Source organism: Dermacentor variabilis, chromosome 11, assembly GCF_050947875.1.
Source record: "Dermacentor variabilis isolate Ectoservices chromosome 11, ASM5094787v1, whole genome shotgun sequence".
NCBI lineage: Eukaryota > Metazoa > Arthropoda > Arachnida > Ixodida > Ixodidae > Dermacentor > Dermacentor variabilis.
The window spans coordinates 76,601,191-76,618,855 of NC_134578.1; the positions used below are offsets into that span (position 1 = coordinate 76,601,191).

Sequence of the window (17,665 nt, forward strand, 5' to 3'; positions counted from 1 at the left end):
CGAAAGTCCCTTAAGGGGAATTATCGTGCCGTAGTTCCTCATAGGGACGTTTATAATATAACGCTGTTGACTCTCTCGTTCCGTTAGACTAGCAGAACGCTGCTTATCTCTGGCTGTTTAGGCGCATGACGTAGAAGCAACGGTCACCTTCTTTGGTCGAGGCACTAGGGACCAGCCGATCGCACCATTTTAAAACATCAGCAGGTAGCCGACAGCACTAGCACATTGTTAGGCCATGAGAGTTTATAGATAACCTTGCGGTAGGATAAGTTAAGTCGACGTCGATAGGTAATCGTTGAGTGATGTGATCTCGTAACGCTACCACATTAAGTAGCTGATTAACTGGGAGTTATACGTTGTCTTCTTTTGGTGTTTGCTTCCTCGTTTATTCCTTTTCGCGCTGTTCTCCTTTCCGCCGAGCAGACGCGCATACTGGTCACCCACCGGCTGTCCGTGCTCCCGGAAGTGGACACCGTGGTCGTGATGCGAGGCGGAACCGTGTCGGACTGCGGAAGTTTTCAGGAGCTGCTGTCGCGTGGCGGTGCCTTCTCCGAGTTCCTGGCACAGTTCATTAGGGAGAGCGAGGAGACCGAACAAGGCATCTCGGACGAAGATGCGGAGCTCTTTAGCGCCATCGCGTCGCAGGCGTCGTTACCGACACCGGAACTTGTCCGGTGAGTCCGCTTGGCCATTCACTTTGCGGTGCCGCGGTATTACCGAAAATAGCGCAACCAAATTGGCTTCACGCTTGAGGGAAACGCCCGATAAAAATAAGCGTGTGTATGAAAAAGAAACAACCTATATCACACTGGAATGTTGAATGTAAGGCCGTTGGCAAAGTGGACTTCATGTTTACTGAACCAGATATGTCTTCCTTGTCACCCTTGTGCAAATAAATACTCGGTAAGCCAGAAAAAAGGACGCGGCAAAAAGAAAAGGAACCTTTGGTGACGGTGCAATCACGAAGTTCTGGCGCTACGAACTTGTGGCGTTACGAATTTTATTAGCTTCCTAGGCGGACCAAATGAATGTTTCTAAATTTTTATGACCAACTTACATTACCGTGAAGAACAACCGAAGACTCAAGCTATAGAGTTCTGGGGATTGAGGGGCAAAGTAGCAAGGCATGACACGGAAATATATTTTACCAATTTATTTTTGTTGTAAGTACGGGCTTTTTTCTGCGCACCAGCGTTAAGGGCCTGTTGTCGTTATGGTAATTTATTGCATTGGTTGCCAGGCTATGGTGATTGAAATGCCTGTGAGCCTCTACCACTTTGCACGGTAAATGTCGCCACGTAGTCCAACTCAAGGCGAAGTCCTCCGCTGCCGTGCTTGTCGTATCACAACTTCGCTCACTCATATCGCGGTTGACCTTATTATAGTGCCCTATCAAGAATGAACGCGACCTGTACTTTGTTTCATACGCAGGAGGCAACGATAAAAAGGCTAAGGAGACTTTTCTCACTCCTCGCATTCGGGGCCAACAAAATAAAGTGCAACGCATGTGAAACAAAAATATATACATGCTTCATGTAATTCGATGTGACATTAGGCCTGATACTATTATATCACAAAATATGGCGTAACTGTTGACGGAAGGCGTCACACATCTCAACGACGGAGTCACACGTTTCTCTTGCGTACAGCGGCCACAGCGCACCGCTAGCGCTGGCGACGAAGGCATCGTAAATCGCGTACTGGAAGCTCGAATGTGCGTACATTATACGTGATTTGGCTTGGGATTTCAAGTGCACAAACGGATCAGGCGGTCAGAAATCGAGATAAGCAAGAGACGTTTAGAGTTTTGGTGGAAAAAAAATGCTGGTAACAGATTCATTCGATTGGATTCGTTACAGGCATTGTAGGTAGCGATGCAAGGTCGATAGAGAAGTTTTGAGGAAGAGAGAGAAGATGAAGGAGATGTACACACACACAAAAAAAACTCTAGAATGAAAAACATGTATAGCATACCTCCTGAACTCACGCAGGCTAGGTGGCTATTTGCCACCGCCCCAATTCAAAAGGGAAACCAATCAATCATCATCAGCATTGCTGTAACCTTACATTCACAAGCTGGAGTTGAAATATTTCAAGTAATTATTTCACAAAAAAGCCGCAAACAACAACAACAACAACAACAACAACAACAACAACAAAAGCAAGCGCACTGCTAAGCGCGTGGAGTGAGACATCTCGGACCGTACTACTTCCATAGCCCGCGCACTGCGTCCTGGCATCTGTGAAATGGAGTGGCTGACTAACATGCTAACGCACTGCTAATGCGCGCCGCTTTTACTTATGAAGACTGCTTTAATCGGGCGTCCCACCGTGCAGGTACCGTTCGGCGCGAAGCGACCTGAGCGACACCGATTCGAGCGTGCCCGATGACCATTGGGGCTTGCACCGTCGTCGGGAATCCCAGCGCATGGGCAGTGGCCGCGACTCTTCGAGCGGCACCGGGGGCGGCGCAAGTAGCGTGAGACAGAGCAAGCAGCCATCTCTGGCCAGGGTGTCCAAGGCCAAGCTCACCGAAGAAGAGACGGCACAAGTGGGATCGGTAAACACTGCGCCACCCCATCGCCTTGCCCCATTGTCACTCTTGCGCTGCTCGTAATCCAAACACCTCTAACAGAGGTACTTATTTTAGAATGCCGACATCACGAGCCCTCGCAGCGGAGGGCGACGAGGGCAGTGTTGAAGTTTTTAAGGGCAGCAGAATTGGACAACCGGCTGTAACCTGAACAGATGTTTATAGTGCTGCAATTGCTACTCTGCTGTGCGGTGACGGTATGCCGGTGACAGTGACCGACTGTGTTTATGCTCCTTTCTTTATTTATCTCTGCTTTCACTTTACCTCCCCATCCCCTCTCTACCCAGCGTAGGGTAGCAAACCAGATCTACCCAACCTCCCTGTCTTTCCCCTTTCCTTCCTCTCTCTGTCTTGCCCTGTTTGTATGGTCCTGTCTGAAGGTGGAACTCATCATGAATAGTGAAGTGGGAAGGCTGGGTGTTATTCATTGCTAAACAACGCGCAGACGGACTTCGAACGACGAGCGCTGTCTGTGAATTGAACGTTTTTTTTCTTGGAAACTTGGAACAAAGGAAAAAAGAAAGAGATGCATGAGGTCGTAGGTACGAGAGACAACATCAAGACTCCAATGAAACCAATTTATTCCTTTCACAGCATTAATCGAAACCTGGCTGATGACTCATGTTTCAGGTTTTGCGATGTGAACTACTTCAGCTATTTCACTTACGCCTGGATTGCGTCGTGATCAGCTTCATGATGTGTGAAAAAGACGGTATACATAATCACGCTAGTGACAATAACGCGAAAGGTGAGAATCGTCTGGACTTTCTCAAACTGCCCGCACTTTCGTTGGCATTATGCTGCATAACTGTTCAACAAAATTCAGAGTTTTTTCTTGCTTCTTTTCAATGTTTGCATATCAGCCCGTTTCTCAGAATAAATATGCAATCAATGGACAGCGCCTGTTGAGAGATCTTCTAAAATTGCCGTTGTCCTTCGCGTGCAGCTTATAACGAAACAAACATGTCTGCCTTAGCCCTCGTCGTCTGTGGTACGACTGTTACATCACGCGACGTTGTTCCCTCCACGTACTTCACCTCTTATTCGCTTTCCTTTTAAACGGCCGACTGCATGTAAGTTAGGTTACCCTTTATGTTCGCATTTGTGCATGTACGTAGGTCAAGTGGCAGGTGTACTGGGACTTCGTGAAGGCCATGGGTACGTGGCTGACGCTGTCCTCGCTGACGACCTACATCATATCGCACGTATTCAACATCGGCGGCAGCATCTGGCTCGGGCTCTGGAGCAACGACGCGCTCGACCCCGAGCTCGCCGCGGACCCGGCGTGGAAGAACTATCGGCTCGGCATGTACGCTATGTACGGCTTCGTGGAGAGTGAGTGTCGCGCGTCTCGGGTGCGCTTCGCGTAAGCGTCTGGCGAGGGCGGGCCGGCAATTTCGATGGCCGAAAGCACCTCGATGGCCGCTCGATCAAAGCGTGCCACCTCGCGCTTTATTTATTTATTATTTTTTTTGACGAGTGGAGCCGTGGTACCTCATCCACGTAAATGACAGGTCTGAATGGAGAAACGCGCAAAGATAATCTCAGACTAGAAGGGCGTATTCACTGCTTCGATGGTTGTGTCAATGATCCACCAACTACACTAAAACTTCTTTCTGGACGGGTTGGTGCATACTTGAATTGAAAATTGCTACAGCGCTAACACATGCCGTCCACAAAGTAACAAGTAACTGTGCCTCGTCCTTGTTAATTTGTGGATGCATGTGTTAGCGCTGTAACAATTTTCAAATCCACCAACTAATTCAAAAAGAACTTTACTTTGCGGGCGGTTGGTTCTACACTTTCAAGCGGCGTCGCGTAAACCCAAAGTACAAAATAACTTGAGAGCACGGCGCGGCGTGGCGTCCATTCTACGTTCTTGTTTTCTCTGACTTCTAGGCGCTGCTGCTCTAATATGTAGAGCCGTACTGTCGCCCCAAACATAATAAAAGTGGTACAGCGCAAGATAGAAAGGAAGAAACAAGCCGAGCCGGCCACTGTGTTCTTTCATCTGGCCAGCTTGGCTTGTTTCTTCCTTTCTATGCTGCGCTGTATCAGTTTTAGAATGCAATACCAACTCGACCAATCCTCAGTTCTAGTGAACCCAAACAAGTTAATTTTTTTCGTCTTGGTCTCGTATGACAGGGTTAATCGCATACATAAAGCTGCGTTGGCTCGTAACGAATTTCCTTGCCTTTACCTTAGCAGGGGCACACGAATAATCCTCGCCATCTAGTTCAGCTATTACTTTTCCTGATGGGGCACTGAAACGAAGCACGAAATAATTTTGCGTGATTGGAGCATCAAAACACAATTTTAATTTATTTGATATTAATTTGAATTTGTTTGATGAGAAAGTGCTGATTATTAGCTGAGAAAGGAACAACGAAATCGTGCGTCCTTTTTTTTTTGAATGCCATGCCACAGTACCGGTGACGTCATGGATATCGCAGTATTTTGGTTTAGGTTCAGCATTCGGGGGTTTTCAACCTTGCAGTGCTGTCCTTTAAGGGTTTATACATAATATTTTCCTACAGGTACGCTGCCAAAAATATCTGACATTACAAACAGCTGCCTTTACGGCAGGGTCACCACTTTTTTTTTGCTCGTTCGGCGTTGGAGGCCAGTAAGATTTCCTACAGTAGCTGTAGTCACACCAATAATTAGTTCGGTGTTCTCTGAGGCGAAAGCATCACATGGCCCATTGAGCGAAAGAGCCGGCGGCGTCTGTAGCAGCGAAAAGGCACTTAAATTCCCATTGACTGCGATGTCACGTCACTCTCGACGGAGTAGAGCGGACGAATCGGAACACCTGCTGGGGCGTTAGCGCGCCGGGTGTTGTGTGAGGGGAGAGGGCATCGCCGCGTCAACAGCGCGCCTCGACGGAGCAGATGCGGTGATGGGACGCCGCGGGGTGAAGCGAGCTGCCGTCAACGATGCACGCGCGTGATAGGCTTCCCCTGTCTCGTCACGAAGGGCGTCGGTGGCATGCGGCGTCTGGACCACAGGCTGCTGCTACTGGCTCGGGAACGACGTACCACTATGGTACATTAGTGGCAGCGCAGAACTCGAAGTACTGCTCAGCCATGTTCAACTGAACATTAATGCTTTCGAGTTCGCAACTAATAAGAAGCGCTTAAGTGTGCTCGCAACTTTCCCAGCGATTATATGAAATTGACCTTTATTCACGCTCTGTAATAAATCAAAGACGTTTCAATCCACACAAAGGATCAGGCTATGTTATATGGATAATAATATGTTGTTTGAGGTCGTTTTGCTTTTAGTCATTCTTTCCGCGTTTTTCACTTGCAGCCCGTCGCGGCAGCCTCACTTGCGTGCTCGCGCGGGCATGTGCGGCCACTAAGCGTGAGCAGTGATGCATTTTGATGACTGAACTTCTTGCGCAGCTTCCACAGCGCTGCACTTCAAGTATGAAACAGAGCGTAGGCAGATAGCTTCCTTCCCCGCGTCCTCTTCGGATTATTTTATTAAAAAGAGACGGGTGGCCAGCGGTGGAATCGAACATACGACTTCCAACACATCAGCCATACGCTATACACATTAGGTCCCTATTGCAAGCATACCCTTCACGTGCGAAATCCGATTAGCTTCTTGATACCCTTGGGATCGTCCGTCTCGACCTAGTATCTCGCCTTCTGAGCTCGTGGCAGTTCGCACTTTGGGACACTGTGATCGACACTGCATTACCTTCGTGATATGCACACGTCACTCAGCGCTTTCTTCGTAGCTGCTAAATGTACGTAGGTGCTGTGCGGCTTTGTACCACTTTCATGATTGGTTTTGGTCGAACAGCCTTTAATATTTGATCGCCGGAGCTCTAATATCGTCTTCGTTTTTACCTATACACGTGGTATAGACAAGTGTACATACGATTGTATACCAAGCAGTGGCTAGGAACGTCACATTCTGTGTTTCTCTGGCGTGCGCTCATGCAGCAACTACGCAGAACTCAACAATCGGCATATCGTAAACATGGCGCCGAGCAGCCGGAATAGAAATCATGCCCTCACACGATTGTTGTCACGGTAATCACTGTTGACGTCAGACTCATGCTCCCGTTCGACGCATAGCTGCTCGCCTTACACAAAACGCGATCGCAAAGGACGCTGGGTAGCGAGATACGCGGCAAATGCTTTACATAACATCGATTCCCACAGCGCGCGATATCTGCATAATTTTTGTCGTACAACACCAAGGTTGATCTCCTCGGTATTCCAGCAGCTCAATTTGAGCATCTAGAATGGTTCAATAATCAATATGGCTCTTCAGAATCCCTTTGAAGTGAGTCCATGCCGCTAGCGAGGGCTTGCAGAATTCGGAATGGCACTTGTCAAACCCGATCGGCTATCGTTTGATGTTCTCCCGCTGGTGATACTGCGCCCGCACATGTAGGGTACTAGTTAATGGTATCATTATAATTTTTTTCGGCTTTAAGAACTCTTTTCTGAGTGGTTCATTAAACAGGTGCAAATGTATCACTAAGGCACAATGTTGAGTCACCACGAAATGAAAAAAGAAAAGCATAGTCTGTCGTTGGAACATAGCAAAGAACGGAGTTAAACAAACGCGGTATCTCTATGTGTCAAACAATCAAATGGAAGTAACGCACCAAGACTCTCAATCAAACAATACAGCGAGTAGGGAGAAAAAGAGGAATAAATGAAAGGCAGGAAGGCCAACCAGGGACAGAGCTTTGCTATAGCGTACAACCAGTAAGCAAAAAAAAAAAAGGTGGTGAAATTGTGATGGTGGGGGGGGGGGACTTCACTGTTTATTGTATATGGGTTGGAATGACTTGCCGCTAAGTGCTGTCGCGTCTGCACGTGAACGGCGTCCTTACTTCTCACGCCTTCTTTCCCTGTCGTTCTCGTGATCGCAGTCACGTTCGTGCTGTTCGGCTTTGTGTCGCTGAACCTGGCCATCCTGCAGGGCAGCCGCGTGGTGCACGACCGAATGCTGCACCGCGTGCTGCGTGCCCCCATGGCGTTCTTCGACACCACGCCCATGGGCCGCATACTCAACAGGTGAGCGCGCGCACGCCGGTGGGAATAGTACTAATCCTAACATGTTTATGTTCAAAGAGAACCCGTATCCCATGTTAAGCTGCTAAGGTGGCCTGTAATAAGCATCCCAACCTACCGACCAATCAACCAACCGACCAGCACCCAACCAACCGGCCACGCACTGGTGACACCACCTGCCGTCCGTGTCGTCCGGCTACATGAAGCGTAGAGCTGGCATCAGAGCGTGGCGGCAAATGCCAGACGCCGACAGCACTCGGATAAAAAAAAAGACTACGCCGTAACTGAGCACCGTCAACTCCCCAAGTATGCGACAGCATACTTAAATTGTGATGTCTCAACCGCTGCGCGTTCGTCACGGGCGACTTTGCACATTCTCATTGATAAAAGTGACGTTTCTACAGGGTGTCCCAAGTAATATGCACTAAGGTTTAAATATATGCTGATGCCATGGAGCTGGACAGAGCCAAGCTAATGTTGCGTGCCGTCGTTTGGAGGTAGATTATTTTTTTGCATTCTTACTAACTACATATAATTAGTTTGAATTTATCATTGAACTTCTCAAATATTATAATTAGATGAAAAGTGGCAATGAGAAAATTGTAGAGAAACACGAAATAAGTTACAGTGACGTTTCACTTCGTGAATGCCGGTGACGCGCAAGCGCATGGGTGCTATAGCGGACACGATGCTATCGGCCCTCGGTGTGCCTAGATACCTGCACTGTCCGCATCACAGATGGTATTCAAGACAGGGCTCGCGCGGCTTCGCAACACGCAGCAGCCGCCGGGAGTAGAACGCCCCGTTGCAAACATTTGCTTACTATTGAACCTGCCTAGGATGGTGTCAGCACGCACAGGCAAGCAGCAAGTGTCTGCACTCGATGACCGCGAGGAATCGCGGCAGCAGCAGCGAGCGAAGTGAGTGAAGTACAGCGCTCCCGCTTCATCCCCTCCCACGGTGCAATGCGTGCGACGGAATACGGCCCGCTTCCTCGCCTTGCGCACGCGAGATTGAGCCGCCATCGTCGGCTCACCGTAGCAGGCTTTCACTCGCGCACACAACAGGACGACGTTACCACGAGACAAACCCGCCACCTATGCATACCGCAAATAAAACGAGTCGCAACTGCCAGAGGAGGTCAACCCAGTCTGCTTTTCTACTCCGCGAGGCTTGGCTTCGTTTCTCCATCTCCAATTCACTCAACGTTGCCTACACATTCCTCTAGGTGGCGGCAGTTTGCCGCGCTCCGAGCACGCTCCTTCGTACTATCCCCTGCGCGGGATTTCCTTCCCCTCTAGGTGCCTTGCTCGTTCGCTTGCTTGGCTGCCTCAGACAAACACCGCCGATTTGAAGAGCTGCGCAGTTAAGCTTGCGCGTAAAACTCCCGATACTGCTTTCTGTTGCTCAGTACGTGGGGCATAAAAGTGTTTTTCCGAGCATGAACCAAGTCCGTGAATACGCGGAATATTGCTGCGCGACTGCCCGCTCGAGGCACTTCACATCCCGATAGATCACTCACTGAAGGATGTTGCGTGCCTTCTGGAACATGCATTTTAGCATATCGAGCACTTCTTTCTGGTTATCCGATCATGAGGGACCATGTTGTAATGGTTGGATCAAAGTCTCAATACATGATGATTTTTCAGATGTCAGTGTCCAAGGAAGAAGTACTGAATTTACTTTTGTGGCAGATTCAAAACGAACTGCAGCGAACTTTGGTGCGTTCCGGACATGCCCATCTTCAAGAAGGCAGGGAGCCGGTCCATGATTTTCCATGATCTCGGCAACAGAGAACTCTGGAGGCAGCTTTCCATCAACTCCACATCAAATGATTGGAATTGCCTTAATTCCCAAATCGTCTTTAACACTTTGAGATCATGAAAAATTTGGGAATTATTAACCAATGCTTTGTAACATTTTGTGCTTTGTCTCTATATATGTAATATTGTATAATTAGAAACATTGCACAACTTTTTTGTATCTATAGTTTGTTTTTGTAACATCATGTTGTGCTCTGTCTCTTCATAAATATGATTGCATAGTTAAAAACATTGCACTATTTCTTTGTATATAAAGTTTTGTTGGTTTTCTGTTTTTTACCACTTTCCAATCTAATGACTGCTGACTGAGGGGACCTCATAAAACAAACAAACAAACAAACAAACACAAACAAACAAACAAACAAACAAACAAATAAATACCTGCTCATGTACCACTGTGCACGCCACACACAATTACTGGACTTGCACCCTCTTTTCACCTTCAAGGTCGCCAGCCTCGAACTAGACTTGACTGGTAGGACTTCCTGACGAATGCTATCGCTCGAACCCGGCGAGAACGCCCGAGTTCTTGCGAGTACGTGTAACGATTAACAAAGAAAGCAACTGAGCGTGAAGATTTACACCGACGAAAAACGCGGTGCCAAGGAGCTTAGCTTTACCGTTGATGATTACGTTGGGGTTAAGTTGTATGGAGTTCACGGAAAGTTATCTCCGCAGTTCTCCGATCCCAAGAAGACAATTGCATATTGTGGACCAGATTCATACCCACTTGAAGATGGGCGTATGCGGAACGCGTCAAAATTCGGTGCAGTTCGTCGTGAAGCTGTCAGCGAAGTGAAAATTCGGCACTTCTGCGACCTTGAACCTGGTAACCGTCGTCTGACAAATCACGTATTTGAACTGCGATTCAGCCGTTACAATACGGCCACTCATCGGCGGATCAGCCGTTACAATACGGCCACTCATCGGCGGATCACAAGAAAAAGGAGCACCATGTTAGAATGCCTGTTCCGAAACGCACACCCCATCGATCCGTGGGCGACCTGTCGGGATTTGTAGCAGGCGCAAGAGGACGACACCGAAAAAGATGAACGACTTCATAAAGCAATACCCACCAAAGCTTGGACAATTTTTTTTTCTTCGATGAGGTAAATGTCGTATACAGCGTCATTAGGTGGCATCACGATTGCAGGCACGCTTCTCTCTCCCCAAAGTTGTTGTCTGAAACGTTTCGCGGGTGCGTCAAGCGCCGATTTTTCCCATTATTACCTTTATTACCTCGTTACAGCTCGCGCTCGGAGAACATGTGTTTGACTGCACAGCCTTCTGGATCACTCCATACTTGTAGTTATATACCTCCAAAGTGGGTGAAGGTCGCCTATAAGGCTTTCGTGATAAAACTGGGCCGTGGACATTGTGGCCTAGATTTACAGCGCGTATCGAGGCCCGAGGCACATATGATCAATGCAGTGGGTGGGCCAAATTACCCTGTGCGTACGCGAAGAGTGTCGAAAGCAGTGAAAGAAAAACTAACAATAAAAGAAAAAATACATGGACGGGCTTTACGTGAGGGAAATGTTTCTTCACTGACAAAGGTTTTGTTGCTACGGATAAAAAACTCGGCTTTCGGAGAATTACGGAGGTATGTTGGAGACACCCGACGAAACGAAACGGTGACACCTGACGAGGGAAGCGGTGTCACGGGCCTTTTGCAAACCACTTTTTTTAGTGCGAAGTGCTCGTGTTTTATTTCATTGCCTCCGTGATCGTTGTTTTCGACCGCAGGTTCTCGAAGGACGTCGACGCCGCGGATGTGACGCTTCCTTTCAACGCGCGCATGCTGCTCGTTCAGTTCCTGCGCACGGTGGTGGCGTTCCTGTTGATCGCGCTGCAAACGCCCCTGTTCCTAAGCGCCGTCCTACCGCTGCTGCTCATCTACTACTTCATACAGGTACGCTATGCGATGTATCCTTCCACTGCACGTTAAGAAAAAGAAAGGAAAACGAAGCAAGCAATTACATCGCTAGAAGCAAACAAAACAGGAGATCCTGAACACTATTAGTGGCTCCGCCACCCTACACAGGATGTGGCACGGCCACTTGCGGTAGTCCGCTTGTGTTTAACAAAGCAACGCGTTATAACGGGCTACCGCCTCGGCACTTTTATGTGCAGAAAACATTCCACAAATGGCCCCAAAGCGTATCTGAAAGTGTTATTTTAACATGTTTGGCAGCGCCGAAATATATATGAAGACATTTTTTAACCGTATAATTTAGCGGAACGAAATCACTAGAAATCGCAGATGACTCGGCGACCAAGGCGCGCCTATAACAACATGGCTGTTCATGCCATGATAATTTGTGGTAAAACGCGTGACTGGCAGCGCATTTACTTTAACACAGTCAGTATGGTCGGGGCATCTACAAGGTTTTCTCTTGTATGTTTCAGTATAAAGTATGAGAGCCAGAGAGAGAAAGAGAGCAAGAAAGAAAAACAGAGAGCAGGAAAAAGGATGGCCAAAGCCTTAGGTTGGGCACCGTTGCTCAATCTGTGGTTCTGGGCGCTAGAGGATACCATATAGAAGCCATGCATGGGAGAACAAACGCGTGTTGCTGATAGCTGATATTTTATTTGACATTGAGAGCATTCCCTCCTCATAGTGTTGATTTCTTCTTCTCTTAACATGTGAGAACTGCCGTGGTTGTCTAGTGGCTAATCCAGAGTCCCCCCACTACAGCATGCCTCATAATCAGATCGCAATTTTGGCACATAAAACCCGTATTTTTTTTGACATTTGAGAGTCTTACTTCCATCTTCCTCTCTCTAAAATTTACATCTACTATTCTATATTCAGTCGCTAATGCTCTGGCTTTTACTTCCCATATAAGTTCTGCTGCTCTCTTAAATGTTCAAGGTCGTTCAAGGGGTACATTTACTAGCACAATGCAGTACGCGACGGTTAAAAAAAGCGAAAAAAAAAGAAATCCGCGTTTCTTGACGTCTGCCGCAACTTAAGTCGGTTTTTGTTCCCGTTGTAACAGTACGATGTTTCTTCTTTCTTTTTGTTTTGACGTTGCCGAAGTCCCCTGTATTTGTGTACGTAGGTCGAACCAAGGGGTGTGTTAAAGAGGGGTTAAAAGAGAACTTGCCGTTCTTGAATGCTTCAGTGTGCCTGCACCTGCTTGCACAATGTACGATGAGTGCATGCCATTCATGGACAGACGAAACAGCAATTATGCTTGGGCACAACGACAAAAACACGAGGCCAGTAATGGGGATGTTATTAGCGAAAGGAAAAGGCACAAATTCACTAGCAGGCCTAAGTTGCCCTTATTGAGAAAGAAATGTGGTTTCTGCACGAGCCAATTTTTATGTAGCCTGTACTCCAATTCAGATCAAGCGTTCTTATCTGTGTTCCGTTTTTGGAATCACTTGGTTATATACCGTTTAAGTGGCGACGATTATGTGTTGCTCTTTTTTAAATACTCGGAATGCTTTCTCACCATGAGCCGGTGCGGTTCTAGTTTTCAGCTTTATTATTTTTCTGTTTGTTTGCTCCGTGTCTGTCTGTCTGTCTGTCTGTCTGTCTGTCTGTCTGTCTGTCTGTCTGTCTGTCTGTCTGTCTGTCTGTCTGTCTGTCTGTCTGTCTGTCTGTCTGTCTGTCTGTCTGTCTGTCTGTCTGTCTGTCTGTCTGTCTGTCTGTCTTTCCGTCCGTGCGTCCGTCCGTTTATTCAGTCATGGCCAGCTTTTGCGGCGTCTAATACCAACGTGCGCCATCATGTTTCCCTCCTACTGCTGGCGTAATGTTAGGTGGGTATGTTCCTTCTCTTCCCTTTGTTGCGCAGAAAGTCTACATCACCACATCGCGACAGCTTAAGCGCCTCGAGTCCATATCGCGGTCACCCATCTACGTGCACTTCTCGGAGACCGTGACCGGCAGCAGCTCGATCCGGGCCTACGGAGTCGGCGAGCGATTCGTCGCCCACTCGGACGAGCTGACCGACATCAACCACAGCACCTACTTCCCCAGCATCGTGGCCAGTCGGTGAGGCAGAAAGATTAGCAGCGAAAGCGTACGCTTTTAGCTGTGCATTCGACGTGCGTGACAGGCGTGCAGTCACTTGGTGCTCTACCTGGTAGCAGAAAATGAGACTACCGCAACGCAGTATATAGCATATTCAAGCTTGTCAGTGCTGATCAGTGTATTTTCGTCGGACATTAAAGATGGGGCTTTTTTGAGACTCTAAACACGGGTGCGTTGTCATGTGTACTCGTGAAGAAATTGTCGTGTTCACAACCACGCTTTTGGTGCTCGAGCTTTTACCTTGATGTCGTTTCGTTTGGCACTGTCTCAAAGATGCAGAGCACCTCTTCTGCAGGTCAGCAGTCCCGCAGCAGTGGCAGTGGTCATGTTGTAGTTTCGTATATCTCACTCGCCTCGTTTGCGCGCTTCGCTCGGCGAGCTTTCTAGTGGAACGGAGGCTCCAGTCCGCTCGAGGCTGAGCGTTCGTACTCGTGGCTGAGCGTAATGCGCATGCGCACCTCTGCATCCTGCCGCCCACTGGCTGATCGGAGGGGGCAGTAGGAAAAGTTCTGCTAAAAATGTCAATTGTGCTGTAGGAACATAACCCGCCACTATTGCTTAGTGGCTATGGGATCGAATCCCGGCCACGGCGGCCGCATTTCAATGGGGGCGAAATGCGAAGACACCCGTGTACTTAGATTTAGGTGCACGTTAAAGAACCCCAGGTGGTCCAAACTACCGGAATCCCCCACTACAGGGTGCCTCATAATCGGATCGTGGTTTTGGCCAGTAATACCCCATAATATTTTTAACGTTAACATAGCCAAGAGTAGCAACGCATGCTTTATGACTGGTTTTGCAGGCGTGAACTGAGGGAGGAGAAACAGCAGCAGTCGCAGCTGTGTTTATTGCACTTGTCTTCGCAAAACTGTGGAGCTCCTTCAACAGCTGACTTTTGGAGGCGGATGAAATACAATAATTAAAAATGTATGGACTTGCAATATTGAATTGAATGCCAAACATCGGCCATGATATACAATTGTCACAGTAAACGTGTAGAGAGGAAATGGGTTTCAAATAAAATTAAATTATTACGCTTGATGTAGGCCAACCTATGTGGAAGTCCACTCAACTGGGCAGCTTGTAAGCCAGAACTAAAAACATGACAAGTCACATGAAAAGTCAGCACAGGGGCTGGTTTTATTATAGTTGCATCAGAATAGGCGAATGGGCTATATGGAATGCATCCATACCTCGTACTACAGTTGTCGTGGAGGCAACGGCCGCAGAGCCGTTAACAATTGCGACCCCGTGATAATTTTTTTTCATTCGCACTTCTTTCCGATTTAACTATGTACAGGTCAGCGTAGAAATCCTATTCTATTCGTACAGTATCTGTGTCTTTGTCTCCCTGTTTCTCAGGTGGCTCGCCACAAGGCTGGAGTTCATCGGTTACGTCATAGTTCTAATAGCTGCGTTGCTTGCGGTCAACAGCCGAGACACCCTCTCTCCCGGCATGGCTGGCCTTTCAGTCAGCTACTCTCTCACGGTGAGTGCGGTCTGCTATGTTTAGCGCGTTACGTTAGCACTCATACCGTAATTACTCGACTGTAACGTGTCCTCGATCGCAAGGCACGTCTCGTTTTACCTAGTGTCATTCTGTTACTTACCATTTTATTTAGGTCACGCTGACGATGAACATGCTGGTCCGTTGTACCTCTGACACCGAAACGAACCTTGTCTCGGTCGAGCGCTGCTTGGAGTACACCAAGGTGGTCCAAGAGGTACCTAAGCAACTTTCTTTTCCGTGGGTTCTCGATAACAGGCCTGTGCTAGTACAACGTCCGCCTTGCGGTTTTAATGATTCTTATAGTTTCTTCGAGCGTGTAGCAACTAACACTTTGAATGACCATCTTCAGTTGTCAATAAATCATTTTTCTCCCTTTGTGCATTAACGGTTATTGTTCCAGAATGGAACGACTTGTGCACCGTGCGTTGGATACGGGACTTTGAATGCACGTTAAAGAACCCCAGGTGGTCAAAATTAATTTGAGGTCTTACACTACCGCGTGCCTCACAATGAGATATTGGTTCTGGCACATGAAACCCCCCTCCTCTCCTTAATTTTTAATGGCAAGGTTTGTTAGAGAGGCCTACGTAGCTTTGGAATAATTTCTATGTAACATGGGCACTCGTTGCGAAAAACTTCGAGGCCTCTGTGGCAGAGCCTGTCCGCAGGCTCGCTTCAAAACTCAATAGTATAGACGGCACTCTCTCTTTCAATTGTCAGACTTTCGTGTCAGTGAAAGCCCTACAAGGTGACTGGCGTGACAGGTGACGGCCATTGCGTCCTTTCAAAAAGTTTGATATTACCTGCTCCAAACCACACTCTGTCTGGGCGTATGAAAAGCAGTTGCGTTATTGTTTCAATGCTCAATTTGTATTTGTTTTGCGAAAGGCGGTTAGTAACAGTTGGGGAAAATGACGGCGAAACATTGAAATGAGAGCTGGCGCAGAAACTTCAAGATCGCCTTGCCACCCTGATCCGTTTTTGAGTCGCTTTTTGGCAAGAATTACGAGCATATCTAGAACTGTCATCTACTTGACTATGAGAAAAAATGAACGTTCTTTTTATTGCACCTTTAGGTGTTGCTCGCTTGCACTCAGAATAAGATTACGCGTGAGAAATTATGATCACTGTGATCAAAAGTACATCCTGAACTTCGCTTTCAGGCTCCGTGGGAGAATCCTTACTTCAAGCCTGACCCGTCGTGGCCAGTCACTGGAGAAGTCGCCTTCGAGAATTACTCGACTCGGTACCGCGCAGATTTGGACCTCGTCCTCAAGGGAATCACATGCGATATCAAGCCCGGAGAAAAGGTTCGCGTGCCAGTTAGATGCAGTGCACCGATTGCTTGGCTGTGTCTGACCAGATAAGGTAGAAAATATTTAGAGTGCCTTGAGATGCCTTTAAAGCCAAGCTCAGGACAATGAAATATTCGGTGCGAGCAGTTCGTTCTGAGAAGGGAGCAAGCCGCCTTGCACTTGAGGGCCTCATGCGTTCGTCTATAGGGACTGCATTAATTTCACCAGATAAACCTAATTAGCAGTACCTTCTTTAAATCGTTCGGCTATTTTCATGCTGACAAGTCGACTTTGCTGCATTTTACAGCAATGATTAACTGGGCAGTCACAAAATTATTTTGTGCTCAAGGCTTCTGACTGGTCTCAAGAAATTTCGACTCACTTGGCTGGTCCATTCTTCGTTATATTTTGAGCTGCCATCCGACCAAGTCACTGTGCCTAAACCTGGCTACTTGAACTGCGTACAAATGTGGCCTCCTTCAACTGTCTAGACATTGTATTAGATAGCTATTAAGACGCGGTATTCTCTGCTGTATCAGTGATGAGCACTGGCCAAACACGACAATACACAGCCTGCAGCGTAGGCTTCGACAATGTTTCTCGAGGCCCTTGATGAGGTCAAATGTGTTAAGTCCCGTTGGCTTCAGAAAAGCATTCTGTTGTTCAGGCATTGCCAAGAAGTTCAATGACTTCGTCTTCATGTGAAGCTCTTGCGTTGTCTTGCCGGCCACGACATGATATAAAAACTGTGAATCGGTAGCTTTGCCCCTGGGCTCATTACGATTTCGTTAATTCAAGCACATGAACAATGCAGAAAGGCTCTCTTTAGAGAACAGCTAAACCAATTTCACTGAGATGTAGTGCATTTAAGAGAAGAACCTGAATTTTTCAGGTGGAATGAAGGAGAAGTTTATTGATGGCATCGAATGTTGTACGAGAAGATATTGGTAAAAACAAGCACAAGATTTACAGTTCTGTAACTCTCCATCAGAAACTGATATCACAGTTTAGTGAACTGCACCTGTTAAATCATCCAAGGTGGATCCACATTATAAGTATTTAATTTATTCAAAATTGTTGCAATGCCTACAAAGGTTTTTCAGTAATCATACTCACAAAATGGAGTTATATTTGAGAGCAGTGTGCAACACATCATTGTTTCCTGATTTAGATATCTCAGTAAGTTCAGTTTACAAAATACAGATATTGTTTTTCTTTGCTGCGCTCATCATCATCGTACTAATGTTCACTGAAGGATGGAGGCCTCACCTCGCAATCTTTAATTGCGAATTTTGCGCCTTCTGACACCACATTACGCTTGAAAGCTCCATAAATTCATCACATGACCCAAGTGTCC

At 47.3% G+C, this 17,665-nt stretch overlaps 1 protein-coding gene across 3 annotated transcripts in view; it reads left to right on the forward strand.

Annotated features, from left to right (window-relative positions):
• LOC142563644 (multidrug resistance-associated protein 1-like) overlaps positions 1-17,665 on the forward strand; it is a 78,581-nt gene that overhangs the window by 54,228 nt on the left and 6,688 nt on the right. For all 3 annotated transcript variants that reach the window (XM_075674227.1, XM_075674226.1, XM_075674225.1), the window contains 9 exons: positions 424-674; positions 2,338-2,560; positions 3,712-3,928; positions 7,494-7,638; positions 11,205-11,370; positions 13,265-13,464; positions 14,866-14,992; positions 15,126-15,227; positions 16,177-16,323. In XM_075674227.1, coding sequence (XP_075530342.1) covers positions 424-674; positions 2,338-2,560; positions 3,712-3,928; positions 7,494-7,638; positions 11,205-11,370; positions 13,265-13,464; positions 14,866-14,992; positions 15,126-15,227; positions 16,177-16,323 — 1,578 coding nt within the window. The remainder of the gene's footprint in view (positions 1-423; positions 675-2,337; positions 2,561-3,711; positions 3,929-7,493; positions 7,639-11,204; positions 11,371-13,264; positions 13,465-14,865; positions 14,993-15,125; positions 15,228-16,176; positions 16,324-17,665) is intronic.